We start from the raw sequence: 14,665 nt of genomic DNA, 5'->3' as shown, positions 1-14,665 counted from the left end.
CCTATTCATAGGTTTCGCTTTCAAGAAATCTCACTGGCTTTCGACCGCTACGCGGCAGGATGTGGCATGTGTACAAGCGTGGCGCGTTGCAGCTGAAATCATCGTGAAAAAAGGAATCTTCAGCGCCGTTTTTTTTTACGACAGTTACCTAGATAAAATATGTACACTAGATCGGAATGGAACTAGTGGAACAAGTTAGGAAAAAAAAGGAAGACTGGACTGAACTATTTAATTTTGGCTATAACAAGAAAAGCTCTCTTAAGACTGTATACGCAACATTAAAAAGTTCTATGCCTTATTTCTTAATTTCTTGGTTTTATTTTGTTCTGACGTTAAAAAAGTCCAAAAAGTAGTCTACATCTTATTTTTTTTATTTGTTGGTTTTATTTTGTTCTGACTCGCTCAACTCATTATAATTTAATTAAAGTTCTGCGTTTGGTGTGCCTGCTTTTACCAAACGCAATCAGGTAACCGAGTATACGCATTGGGAGCGTGCGAGCTAAATAATTTGCGCTGTTATATAGCGCAAGTTTCCCAGACGTTGCAAAAAGATGCTGTCGTCAAGCACGCTGCCAGAGTCCATAATCTCGTGGGTTAAACTGGGAGAGAGTTCAAAGTCTTTTGCTACAAACATCCATTTCCTAACGCTGAGGTCCCGATCGATCTATTTTGGACTGACCTCCAACAAGCCGCTCTGTCCAGACTGCTACGATAGCTGCATACACCGTATGCTGCATTGCAGGAAACACGCATCAAAGGACGTCCAGTCATCAGCGTCGAAAACTACACCATATTCTGGGGTGGTGCTAATGAGAAGAAAGTAGAATGTTGTAGCAGATACTCTATCAGCAGGCGGTTATCGTTGGAGTTCATGCAAACGGAAAGACGGCTTTCGAACAACAGTCCAACGTACTGGGAAAACCTATTATTCAGTGTTGGATTACGATGACCGACTGGTCGACTTTTACGAACAGACTGGGCTCTTCATCGTTCCACGTTCCACGTTCAAGAGGAATCATCCATGCCATCAGCTTACGTGATAAGGGACTATAACTTTTATGCCGGAAGGGCAGCGTCAGCGGAAAATGATAATTCTTAAACTACAGCTAGACTTGTTTCTGACAAAGAAAATCTTTTTGTCACCTGTATCACCTGTGTTTCCGTTGTTCATCGATTTGCTCGAGCGGCACCAGTAATACTTCCATATCGCACGCAATGGTCCTAGTGGGATCTCTTCTCGCGAAGAACTCGAAGAGCGTCGTATTTTTCTTCCAAGGACTTTGTGAAGATATCTTCTAATCCCCAATAGTTTTCGTCTTGAAATTATTCAGAATTTTTTCCGAATTATTTGTAATTTTCGTTGCTGATTAATGAAGGTCTTCTCGGCAAATGCTTTCACTATAGAAAATATCCCGCAGCCAATAAATTCCACTTCTCGTGAGAGAATGCGAATACCCCCGAATTCTTCCTCTTAAACATTATTTCAAACCATTGGCTTATTTTGGAGAGCTGATGTAGATGAGGGAGGTCGGGCAGTAACTGCAAGATCGATCGATGGTTCGTGTTTGATATAGAAGTAGTATTCAGTCATACACAACTCTGGAACAAAGGTAATCACTGAAAAGTGTCAGAAATGTCACTTCATGCCCAGCCCACTTAATTTTGCTTTATTTCGAATATGCGATAGCGTCTTTCATCTTTGGTTGGCGGCATCGGCAAAAAAAAGGACCCCCGCTTTCACCTGCGTAGAACAGGATGCTCCTAGCTTCACGTTTTCTCAATGCTTTTGAATGCTCCCCAGTCCGCTCGTTTTCTTCTGACCAGCTCGGTCAGTTTGTTCATCATGTTGATTTTCCGACCTAGGCATACATAGCTGGAGCATTCGGATGTGTTCGTTCCGCTGAACGTGAATGGGGCATCAGGGACCCATCCGTTCCTTATAATCGTCTTCTTGTCTAGGTTCAACTGAAGACCGATCTTTTAACACGTATCATCAAATTCGGCCAGCGTCCGTTCCGCTTGATTGATGCTCGATGTAATAAGAACGTTATCATCAGTGAAACGAAGATGGTTTAAGTGCCGGCGGTCAACTTTCACTACCATGTCATCTCATTCCAATCCTCGCATCGTATTTTCGAGAGTGGCACTGGATATTTTAGGTGAAATTGTGCCACCCTGAAGAACCCCTCTTTTCACGTCGATTATGACATCATTGTAGAATGAGGAAATTTTGGTCGTTAAGTTGCTATACAACTCACAAAGCACCTTTATATATGGAGCAAGGACGCTTTGGTTGTCCAAGGCCTCCTTGACCGCTTTGGTCTCAACTGTATCAAATGCTTTTTCTAAATCGATGAAAGTGAGACACAGCGGTGTATTGTACTCTCGCGATACTTCTAAGAGTTTTGAAACCATGTGCATGTGGTCAATCGTTGTCGCGTAGCTGTCCTTCATGTAATGCTCTTTCTATCCCGTTTAGAATTACTCTTCTGAAGAGTTTGTGAATTACAGACAGTAAGCAGACTAAAAGATAGTAGCCGAGGTGTTGTAGGTCTCCCTTCTTATACAACAGCTTTTTCTTGCTAGTTTTCCATTGCTTAAGAACCTCGCATTCCGAAAGATAACGAGTGAAGAGCCTCGCCAGCGTGTTGGTGAGGAATAGCGGAGGCACTTCAGAGGTTCAGGAGTGTCTTGATTCTGTCTGACCGGTCGAAGTATGATTGTTCAAGGACACAATAGCATCTCGGACATCGAAAAAGAGGACCTCTGAAATGACATGTCCATCTTCCCTCAGATGAGGAGGTAAGTGCACGCTTCGAACGGCTTTCGAAGAGATCTGAACAGAAGTCGTGAATGACCTTTTTCATCCCATTTTCGATGCTGTAGTTCTTCTATCTGGGGTCCGAAGAGCAGAGGTTGTTGTTCTACGATTTTACGAAATTCCGACGGGCGTAGTGAATGCTCTCTCCCGCCTCTGCAGCTTCAGCCAACACTTCTGCTCTTCTCCTTTTGAGGTCTTTCTATATCGCCTTTCTCCAAAGCCTTGCTAGCTCGGACGTGAATACTTGGTTGACTGCAACTTGTGCAGCACCACGCTGACGTATCAGCTCTGGAGTTTCAAAGGACAGACTCCTCTTGGTGGTTTTGGAACTCTTCACTTTCTTCAAACAGTCGTGAAAGTGTTCTACAAGTCCTTCTTATCTGTCGTCGATGTTGTCCATGATGATATCTCCTCAAAAGCCGACAAGCGAAAGGAAGAGCTCCCAGTGGATGATGGTTCTGGTAGTTCGCTTAGTGAACTTCGCGGCTTCTTCTCCACTCCGTGTGAAAAAATCTTACTCGAAGAAGGAGAAGGTCCGATCTCAAATAAAACTTTGGTACAACAGCGACGTCATTCAGGCAAAACGTTTTACTGACGATGATGTGGTCAATTTCATACCCTACCCTTTATCAGGTGATCCCCACATCCAGCCTAGAAAGGAGGGCTTCTGGAATTGCGAGTTCCTATGGATGGTCTTAGTCGTCATGATAAACTCGGAAAGCCTATCTCCCTATTTATTCCATTGAAAGCCGTGGGTTCCGATGTGAATTTCTCCGGAAGTTCTTCTGGGGTCATTTTTGGCACTAAAACCACCAATTATGAACTTGTAGAACGTATGATCTTCTCTGTAGAACTTCTCCAGATCCATATAGAAAGCTTCGACTTCTTCTTCTCCGTAGCTTGATGTTGGAGTGTAAACGACGAAGATTTCCAAAGCTGGTGCTGATCCACCTCTACTCATCCGTAAACGTCCGATTCGGATTGTAAGTTGTTCGAAAGAGTCGATGATTATTGCAATATCGCGTTGTCGAGGCCACCAACTCTCCCAACCCCTCTACTGTCGCATGCTTCTAAGAACAGTTCTTCTACAGTGTCGTACACGGTGGCATCGTTCAGTGGATGGCATCGCCTCGTCTCGGTCAGTCCGATGACGTCGCGCTTAAACTTCCTGGCTTACATGTCCAAATCTTCAATGGCCGCTTCCGATGCAAGCGTTCGGGCGCTTTAAGCACGGATCGTTATCCTAGTCCTTTTCCGTTTTGATAGCCTACATGACTTCTGCAACCCATTCAAAATCAAGACAATCAGGAGACTCTTTTTTAATACTGTGTTTTGCATAAAAATTTTAAACCCATGGACAGATTGCAAACCTCTAGCCCCATGAGTTTTGGGAGAACATTGCGTTCTCCCGGAATGGACAGGTGGAGCTTATTTGTTGGTGGCGACTCCAAACCGAAGCCCTTGCACCTCCCAGTCACTTGATTGCAGGCTTGTTGCCGGACCGAATTGCGGGATACAGTAGTATTATGAGCCGATCCTAGCACAGCAGAAGCATGAAGTCCACCCCCTACATCCATCTGCGTGTCAGGTCAGATACAACCTCGCTTTTGGTTCGCGATTAGATCCCTATCCGCCACCTGGGGACGCACCACGTAGCCTCGCGACTAGCCGGCGCTGTTCCCTCTAATGAGGGAGATCCGTGGATCCTTTTGTCAGATATCCAAAAATTAGTGTGGAGCGTTACATTCGACTACAATCACTGTTCAGTTTTTTGGAGTTGGGGTTCCAGTAAAGTGTCGAAGGGCTCAACCGAAGATTGACTTAACAGGTCTTGAAGACAGGAATGTAGATTGAAGTCCCGCCAATGAGTGTCGACAATTGTTTGAGTATGCTAACCAGTTATATTCTGACTGCAAAGAAAATGTTGCCGATTTTGATGCTGAAGAGGAAGTTCGCTTCTGCATTTGCGGGGAAAATATTCGAGCCCAATTCTGTATGTGCCGGCCCCACTATTGGGGAACTGAACCAGTAGAGAGGTCTGCAGAGAAAGTTGCGAAGTTAGCTGAAGCGTGATTGTGAGATCGAATAGACGTCAAGAGCGGAAAAGTTTGAAAAGCGTGAGAGGAGAATAACCCTAGAAAACCCTGTATTCCTCTACGGGAGTAGAGTGATAGGATATAGAGGTGTTCGCCTGTGCTAAACACTACCAACGGATTTGGAGAGAACATTTAAACACCTTGTTGAACCGAAAAGAGCAATTAGTTTCTAAGCTCGAGTAGGTCCAACAACCAACGTACACCGCGCTCAGCGAAGAACCGCTGAAGGTTCTGTTAGTTCTGTTTCGAGTTCTGTTGTTTGGGTTGTATGCTGGAGAACAGGATGGACGGAAAACCGATTGAGCTCGTCAGTGAGTTCTCTTATTGTGGATGTATGCTGAAAAACAATGGCAGCCACGAGAAAGATGCTCCGCAAAGATGTGCTAAGACCACATCTGCATTCAAATCTTTAACGAAATACCCGTGGTCGACCCCCAACACCTATGAAGTCAAGCTGCGCGTCTACCTATCCGAAATTCACGCTATTATAATTCACGGGACTGGAGGCATGGGCAGGTTAACCGTGATGGAGAAGCCCGACTGCATGAAAACGAAGCTGCTTAGACAGGTGTTTCGCTACATTTTACCAGTGGTGTGTCACATCGACCATCTTCACTGTTTATATGTATACATGGTCAGCGGATGACGCGAGAAAAACATCGACAACCTGCTCCGACTTCTAAAGTAGTCGCAGAAAACTGTCTTCGGTTTCTTTGTCACATTATGAGGAAACAATCGGGGTCGCCTTTGAGGATGCTCCCAGATCCAAACTGCAAAAGGCCACGCGGACGTAAAGGAAAGATCCAGACGGAAGTAGTGAAGGGCAGGAAGTTCGGGCGAGAAGTAAATTTTCGCAGCTTATGGAACAGCGACGGATGAATAGATTCTGTGCGAGCTTCGGCGGAGTAGCGGACAGAATGGGCACAAATATGTTCGCTTACTACTCACCATCGCGAAGATGAGGATAAGATTATGAGTTAGACCATAACATCCACCTCCCCTTTAGGTCAAGTGAGTCAAAATCAAAGGAGCCATTTATATTCTTTCTCTTATATTCATTTGGCAATCTTTCTAGTGACTACTGCATTCTGTGTTTTTCTAGATCTCGACTACCTGTATATTCTAGCCGAGAACGTCACATCTAAATAAACACTTTGATATAATTTGAATGCTACTTCACCCAAAATCTCTTCTTCAACCTCACATACTCGATTGTTTGTCGCCCTGAAGCAACTATCGAACTACTGCATTGAGCCATGAACAACTTCGTTTTCCGAAGCTTTGTCTTACGTCGCTCATCTTTTTCTCTTCATTCTCTACTCCCATATTGGAATCTTCACATCTTCTGTACGAGGCAAGAGTGGCTGAATTAGCCCCTTCTTGGAAAAGGGATTCTATGATTATATGGGGCTCACTACGGAAGCCAATACAGAACTGCTTTCATCCTCTTCTAAGTGTGTACATATTTATTTATACGACACTTTACTTGTTCTGCCTTGGTGCGCAAATAAAACATACGATCTCTCTAGAAAAAAAAGCATACAAATTTGTATTCAGAGTTTTGTTCAGCCTTCATTTGTATTATGCCATTCATACGGTAGCTAATGCGCCCAGTTCGCTGCGTTTGTTTTGGTCTCCGTAAAATGTAAAGTGATTCTCTGTTGTCCGATTGAATTGTATCACTAGGTGTTGTTCTTTCTGTCTTTTCCCTTCTCTTTCTTTCCGTGCGCACCATATGCATCCAAACATCACTAAATGACAACACTGTTAGCCGGTCAACGCTGACGATTTCGTCAGGTCAAGTGAAACGCACAAGCAGACGTCCTTTTTCGTGAGCATAATACACAACGGTAACTTCGGTAGTTAAATTCGGCTGCACCAAAAAAAAACGCCCCTCATGGTTCCATGCCGCTTAATCCTGTGCGTGAAAAGAGTTGTCACGTTCGGTAAATTGGTCCGTGTTCCTGACACCTTAGAATTCTAACTTTCTTAGGAGGTGATTGGAGTTTTTGCTGTGATACCTAGATTCTTCCTAGAAATGGAACAGGTCGATCACCAAAAAGGCTCCCGAATACTTTATTCTATCTTAAAATCACATTTTCAGATGTTTTTCTTTGTCCAGTTTATGCTCATTTCTGTAACCACAAAGACTGCATTCGCCACATCCAAGCTGCCTCAACTCTCACAATATAACTCAATCTTTGAGCAAAAAAAGCTGAAAAAGGCGGCAAGTTACGGAAACGTGGTGACTGTACATGTGGTCGGTGAGACACGGTGTCCGGATACCACACGGTAAAATTTAAATGAATCTCAAATGCTCTTCAAATATCTCCCGCAGTTGTTATATGTACTCTTCCAGGTTCATCGAAAACCACTTACTGCCTGCCTTCAAAAAATTCCGCGGTCGCCTTCAGATTAAGTATCATCCTTATGGGCCAACAAAGCATACATTTTGCTCTCGGAGTAAAGCTGGAGTAGTGTGAGTATTAGCTGTTTACATATACAAACGATAGAATAATAGGCTAGTATTCTTGAACGACAATAAACGATTCCATTCAAAAAGAAGAACTTTTCTAATCCCCAATAGTTCTTAAAATTATTCAGGGATTTTTCAGAATTTTTCGTAATTTCCGCCACTGATTAATGAAGGCCTTCTCGACAAACGCTTTCGCTATAGGAAATATCTCGCAGCCAACGAATTTCACTTCTCGTGCGAGAATGCTAGTACTCCCGAATTGTCTTTCGAAACTGCCAATATGATGTCGATAAGTTGGTTCCAGAAATCTTCTTGAAGGATAAAACACTGACACGGCACATTGATCCGCTTCCACAATTCATGATTCTCACCCGTCGGTGAACCTCCAACAATTGTGAATTGAAGTTACCGCGTGGGATTACCTCCATACGAATTGATGAACGCTGTGCACTTCATGCTTTCCCGCTTCACCCCTATATTCAGAAACTTGCAGCCCTTCCTCGATCAAAGAGTTGTAACTCCCAGCAACCAAACAGGTTCTATCATTCAACAGCGGCTATTAAATTATTCCGAACGTTAAATTGTTGAGAAAACGCTATACTTAAGGCATTGGGCAATTTTTAATGTCATTTCCGCTAAATTACTCCCGTAAGACAATCTTTGGCATTTGTATGACAAGCACATACTATGTGGTGATAGTGGCGGAGATGCATAAATCAATTTTAAAAGGATGCTGGAATTGTCGCTGTTTGAACATTCGGCGAGCAAGATAGTAGTCGGTGGATCTTGGACTGAGAAGTAAGCACGTTGAATATGACCACCAAGACTGCGTTGTAGATGATCGAAATGATGCTAGACTATCTATCCCAATTCCTACAGCTAAAAGTTAGTAACTAGTAAATTCGCCTTATACCCTTTCTTTGCACTAAACAATAATACCAATAATACTTCGTTCAACTTAACAATACTAGTAACACTTCCAATTGTACCGCAAGGGCTGCTTGCCTAGCAAGGGACCCAAAGAGCATCATACTTTTTTTTTCAACGACTCCGTAAAAATGTCTAACCATTGGGTCGATGGTCTTATTCTTCCAGTGTGTTTGATACAGTAATAGTATTCAGTCGTTCACAGCTCTGAAACAAAGATTGTCACTGAAACGTACTTCATGTGCCACCTAATTTTGCTTTCTTTGGTATATGCGGCAGCGTCTCTTATCTTTGGTTGACGGCGTAGTGCAGAACAACGGATCCCCTCTTTCACTCACGTAGAACAGAATGCTCCTAACTTCAACCTTTCAATTGTGCGTTCTATGATGCTGATCGCATTTTCCACCTGCTTGCGAAACGCCCAAGTTTCCGGAGCGTAAGTCAAAGCAAAACAAACGGTAGTATTGAAATGGTGAGCATGGAGTCTGATGTTCTTAGTTCTATTCACTACATTCTCGATGCTTTTGTATGGTGCCCGAGCCTGTCGTTTCCTCAATCCCTGCCCGGAGATCAGGTTGTTCATCAAGTTAATTTCGAGATATCGATACAAATAGTAGGAGGATCTGGATATACTCGTTCCGTTGAGCGTGAATGGGACATCAAAAACCCATCCGTTCCTCAACAACATCGTCTTATTTGGATTCAGCAGCAGACCGATCTTTTTACATGTTTCCTCAAAATTGACCAACATTCGTTCCCGCTGACTGATGTTTCACATTGTGAAATGAGCTAGTAATGAATAAAAATGGCGCAACTCCTAGCTATCAACTTTCGCTCCCATGTTGTCACATTAACATTTTCGCGTTGTTTTCTCGAAAGATGTACTAAATATATTGGTTGGGATTGTATCAGTACTAAATATATTGGTTGGGATTGTATCACCCTGTCAAACCTCTTTCATCACGTTGATTGTGTGACATTATTGCAAGGAGGGAGGATAAGTTTGCCCGTCAAGTTGCTATATACCAAATATCTCTGTGTTTGTTATTTTTATGTAAGAGTTAGGGCTACGGATATCCCTCACCAGAGGGATCACAGCCGGTTAGTCGCGAAGCCAAGCGTCGCGTCCCTGGGTGGCGGATCGGGGGCTAATCGCGGTCCAAAAGCGACCTTGTGCTAGACCCCAGGGACGCGGATGGATTCAGGGAATGGACTTCCTGTTTCTGCTGAGCCAGGACTGACTCATGACATCCTTGTGTCCCGCACGTTTGTGCAACCAAGAGCTTGAAATCAAGTGACTGGGAGATACAAGGGAAGCGGTTTAGAGACCCCTCCAACAAATATGCTCCAGAGAGTTACTCCGGGAGAACGCATCGTTCTCCCAAAATCTCATGGGACTGGAGACTTGCAGCCTGCCCATGGGTTTTAAAATTTTACACATGTCGCAGTAATAGAAAAAAGTCTCCTGATTCCAGAGACGGAAAACCTGGCACGGTAGCGCTAGGAAGGACTGGGTTGCAGGAGTCAGAATCAGAATCGAGAATTCCAGAATCTACCCTCTATGCGCTGGACGTGGGAGTCAACTGGAGGAGAGTACCGTAATGAAACAAACCACATCATCGTCAATAAAAGGTTCTGCCTAACGGATATCGCTGTTGCGTCAAAGTTCTATACGGGATCGGACCATCGCCTCCTCCTAGGATGATTTTCCTTCACGAGAAGAGAAGAGAAAGCCGCCAAGTTCAGAGAGCGAAGTCCCAGAACTATCATCAACTGGGATCTCTTCGCTACGCTAGCCGGCCTTCGGGAAGATTTTGTAATGGACAACATCGACGAGAAATATGACCGGTTCGTTGAACACCTTCACGACTGCACGAAAAAGAGAGAGAGTTTTAAAACCATTAAGAGACGCCTGTCTCTTGAAACTTTTGAGCTAATACGCCCGCAGCACGAGCCTCAGGGAACCAAGAGCTCACTCCGAGCTCGCAAGCTTTTCAGAAAGGCTATAAAGGAACACTTCAGAGAGAGAGAACAGCAGAAGTGCTGCCTGAAGCAGCAGAGGCGGGAAGAAGCATCCGCTATGCACATCGGAATTTCGTAAAATCGTAAAACAACAACGGCTGCTTTCTGGACCCCAGGTTGAACAATTATTCGAAAGCCAAGTGCACTTGCCTCCTCATCTGAGGGAAGATGGACATGTCATTCCAAAGGTCCTCTCTTCTGAGCTCCGACATGCTACTATGTCAGTAAGGAATCGTACGGCACATGGTCTTGACAGAATAAGACCAGAACACCTAAAGAACCTTCTGCCAGTACTCATCAACATCCTGGCGAGGCTCTTCACACGTCACGTGTTGGAATGCAAGGTTCCTAAACAGTGGAAGACCAGCAAGACCGTGTTCTTGTATAAAAAGTGAGATCCACATAACATCGGCAACTATTGCCCATTCTTGTTACTGTCCGTCATCTACAAGCTCTTTACAAGAGTGATCCTTAATAGGATTGAAAAAGTCTTGGATGACGGACAGCCATGCGAGCAAGCAGGGTTTCGAAAAGGATTCAGCACGATTGACCACATTCACACTGTTTCGAAACTCATCGAGGCATCACGAGAGTACAAGATGCCGCTCTGTCTCACCTTCATCGACTTGAAGAAGGCCTTCGACTCAGTTGAGACGGAAGCGGTCGTGGAAGCCTTGGACAACCAAGGCGTCCCTACTCAGTACATAAAGGTACTTCGAGAGTTGTACAGTAACTTCACGACCGGAATTTTGCCATTCTACAAGAACATCATCATTGACGTGAAGAGGGGGGTCCGACAGGGTGATACAATTTCACCCAAAATATTCATAGCCACCCTCGAGAACGCAATGCGAAAGTTGGGTGGGACGACATGGGAGTGAAGGTCGATGGTCGGCAGCTACACCATTTGCGCTTTGCTGATGACATCGTACTGATAACACCTAGCATCAACCAAATGGAACTAGTGCTGACCGAATTCGACGACATACGTGATGCATCGGTCTTTAGCTGAATCTGCAAAGGCGATGTTCATGCGTAACGGATGCCCCATTCACGCTCAACGGAACGAGCATATCCGAATGCAGCAGCTACGTTTATCTGGGTAGGGAATTGAACATGATGAACGACCTGACCCCCGAGCTGCGTAGGAGGAGACGAGCAGATTGGGGAGCATACACGAGCATCGAGGATATAGTGAAGAAGACCAGGAACACCCGGCTCCACGCTCATCTCTTCAACACCACCGTACTTGCTGCTTTGACCGCAAGCAGGAAGAAAACGCGGTGAGCGTCATTGAACGCGCAATTGAGAGAGCGATGCTAGGAGTATCCCGTTTCACGAAATTGAGGGACGGGATTCGAAGTTCTCTCCTCCGTTAGCGATCGAAGATGAGAGAGGCAGCCGCGTTTGCCAAGGAAAGTAAAATAAGGTGGACCGGACACGTGATGCGCTTTAACGACAACCGTTGGACTAGAGCCGTGGGCGACTGGGTTTCCCGCAATATTAAACGCACTACAGGAAGACCGCCAACTCGATGGTCAGTTTTCTTCGCGAAGTCCTTCAAGGAAAATTATGATGCTCTTGATGCTGATGTCTCACGCGAAAGGAGGTACCATTGGGCGACTCTGGCACGCGATCGGGGCAAATGGAAAAATTACTGGACCAGTTCGAAGATCAACGGGAGTCGAGGTGATCAAGGTGATCAAGGTAAATCGAAGTGAATTTGACATCATTCGAAAGAGCGTTTCTTTTCAAGAAAAACTGGGCATTAAGGTAGGAATGTTGTAGGACATTGAAAAAAACGGAACATTTTCAAAGCCTGAGACTCACAATTTGAACCTTCGTAAAAAAAACAAATTATTCATCGAAAAAAATCACGAGAAGATTTTCTACAGCTAGGAATACGTGCCTTTTTACCAACCTTCGATGGAGCGCTTTTGTAAATTTCCGACGAGAATGGAGATTTCGAACCTGTATATGATAAGGGTACTAAAATGCTCCAAATATTCTCCTGGTTACGAATATACTACACATTTCGTCTAATTTTCAGAAATTAGCGCAATCCTAAACACCTCTTCCTTCCACGGAGTTGTATCCGCTGGATATGCCAATGGCAGGATTGCAGAGGTGTGAAAGTAATTAACAAAAGTTAGCAAACTTTGCATCTTTTCAAGCCACACATTTGCCAAAACCAAATTCTTAAAATGCATTTGAAATCAGCTGCTCATTTGCTTTCGAATGGTGATTTCAAAACTGAATTTTGTCCACTCCCAAGAATTCAGACGGTTTGCGACGGATATTGGGACACAACTTAGTAACGGTGTTGTACAATGACTTGTGGGGGCTAGGCGATGTGTTAAGTCGATGTTTTTATCCTCCCGCACAGGTATGGCACCTATGTATCGATCCCGGAGGAATGAAACAATGAGCTCTAGGGCGGATTAAAACCTCTGATCAATCGTGAAGACAGCGGAACCTCTTAATGACTGCGCCTCATTTGCCTCTATCTACTTCGATAGCTCAAGCAATAGCGCAAATTTCCAGGCAATTTTTTTTTTGCATTGTCGTTATGAATTTCTTCAAGTAGTACTCTATCACAACAATCAGCGAAAACTAGCTTTTTCCAAAACTTTCTCCAGCAGCCACTGCAATTTTTCAATTGGTGTAGAGCAGTCAGCAAATATCTTGCTGTAAATACTATTTGATTTTTATAAAATTATTTAGAAAAAGAAGAACTAACAAATGAATATCCACCTTCATACACATCATAAGAGTAATTTTGAGGTGCAAGTGCCAACACGGACCACGGGAATGCGATAAAAATGCGCTACAGGCCTGCGTAATTGATGCCTTGCCTAACGCAGAAGATCATCTAGATATCGGTATGTTCTAGAGGAACTGATCATTTCTTTTCTCTGAAATGGTTTTTTTTCCTTCTAGTTGCGTGTATCCAAGGTCCACGTTCATTCAATTACGTATTTTATAAATGCATCACTAATCTTGTATCTTCTAGACAAGTTAGGGATAGGTGAGTAAAGTTACTGTTCCACTCATCAATATTATCCATGAAAACAAGGATCTGAAAATCTTCTAGAATATCACAATGTGCAGATAGTGATGAAGGTAAACTGTTGATGGCTAGACATGGCGCAAGATCGCTGGGAATTGGTGCAGCTATAACCTGGGTGAGTTCAGTCAAATCCATCAACCCTCAGTCCTACGCCAGCAATTTGTGCGTGAGATTCTAGGTGCCATGGATCGCTATAAATGGGGTACGAAATCCAGCCGCTGAAGAACATTTTGAGGATGTTTTGTGCAACCAGTATTTTGATCCTCGACCTCCAGAGTGCCCAAGAATAAAAGCCTAGCTTGCTTCACTTCATACAAGTAGACGAGATTTTTATGTCATGCGTATATGGACATATTAATTCAAATCAACAAATAAATGATGCGATTGGGTGAGAAAGGACATACGATCTAGAAGCGGTGGTGCAACGAAGAGTGTTGGTAATAGCCATACCATTGACCATGCAAACGTTTTCAGGTAGTTTTTTTAGATTTAGATCCTGAACTAATAATCTGAAGTAGAGTCAGAACCTTAGTATCAAAAGTCAATTTTAGTGCTTTTGGAAAAAAAAGCTGACTCGTAACTAATTAAAAAAAAGCTCACATTCCTAGACGGCAGTGCTTATCGGGGCAGCTATCACGGTGGAATTGTCGGATTTCATCGAATTTTGGTTCCCTATTACACTATTTTGAAATCAATAAACAGTTGACCAAGGCAGATCAACGGTGACTTCTTGAAATATTACATTTTTACATGGTGCATATTCAAATATCCACATGAATTTACCCGGCAGAGCTGTATATTAATAAGTAGAAATTTATAAATTATTATCCGCTTTCTTTTTCCTATAAATATATTACATACTAAATTATGTTACATTATTATGTAATATAATTTAGTATGTATACAATATAATACATGTCCTCGAAATATTATTTACGCAATAAGTTTTGCTTGGATGTGTGAGTGTGTGCAGTGCTCTTGTGGAAAACAAAACTCAAAAAACTCGCATTCCATTATAAACATCAAATCACTAGACAATTACCACCATGGATTTCATTGGATGTGCACAGAAATCTATCTTGCAAAGCTTCTGTATTAACAACTAAAATTCTCTAGACTATTATTCAGTTTTTTACTGCTCCTCGAACTATTATCTGTGTAATAAAGTTTGCTTCGACGTGTGAAACAATGTAGATGGTCAATAGAAAAGTGCTACTTGTAGTAAATGATTGATGTGAGAATGGATATCTTAT

The 14,665-nt window shown here is 43.3% G+C and overlaps 2 protein-coding genes across 3 annotated transcripts; one reads left to right on the top strand and one right to left on the bottom strand.

Annotated features, from left to right (window-relative positions):
* Positions 1 to 1,767: 1,767 nt before the first annotated feature.
* Positions 1,768 to 3,782, bottom strand: RB195_020385 (uncharacterized protein; the record flags this gene model as incomplete). The annotated part of the gene is made up of 3 exons (XM_064188658.1): positions 1,768 to 1,965; positions 2,266 to 2,396; positions 3,635 to 3,782. 3 exons carry the CDS (start codon positions 3,780 to 3,782, stop codon positions 1,768 to 1,770), a joined length of 477 nt encoding a protein of 158 aa, XP_064044539.1.
* Positions 3,783 to 5,185: 1,403 nt separating this feature from the next.
* Positions 5,186 to 13,710, top strand: RB195_020384 (uncharacterized protein; the record flags this gene model as incomplete). Of its 2 annotated transcripts, none has more annotated exons than XM_064188656.1 (7): positions 5,186 to 5,485; positions 7,022 to 7,209; positions 7,277 to 7,396; positions 13,127 to 13,224; positions 13,283 to 13,370; positions 13,437 to 13,527; positions 13,591 to 13,710. In XM_064188656.1, the coding sequence occupies 7 exons, from the start codon at positions 5,186 to 5,188 to the stop codon at positions 13,708 to 13,710; spliced, it is 1,005 nt and encodes a 334-aa protein (XP_064044537.1). The 2 variants fall into 2 exon arrangements, with proteins under 2 accessions (XP_064044537.1, XP_064044538.1); XM_064188657.1 differs by having other exon boundaries at positions 5,201 to 5,485.
* Between the last annotated feature and the right edge of the window lie 955 nt (positions 13,711 to 14,665).

Source organism: Necator americanus, chromosome II, assembly GCF_031761385.1.
Source record: "Necator americanus strain Aroian chromosome II, whole genome shotgun sequence".
Classification (NCBI taxonomy): Eukaryota; Metazoa; Nematoda; class Chromadorea; order Rhabditida; family Ancylostomatidae; genus Necator; species Necator americanus.
This window is presented reverse-complemented; position numbering and strand designations above follow the sequence as displayed.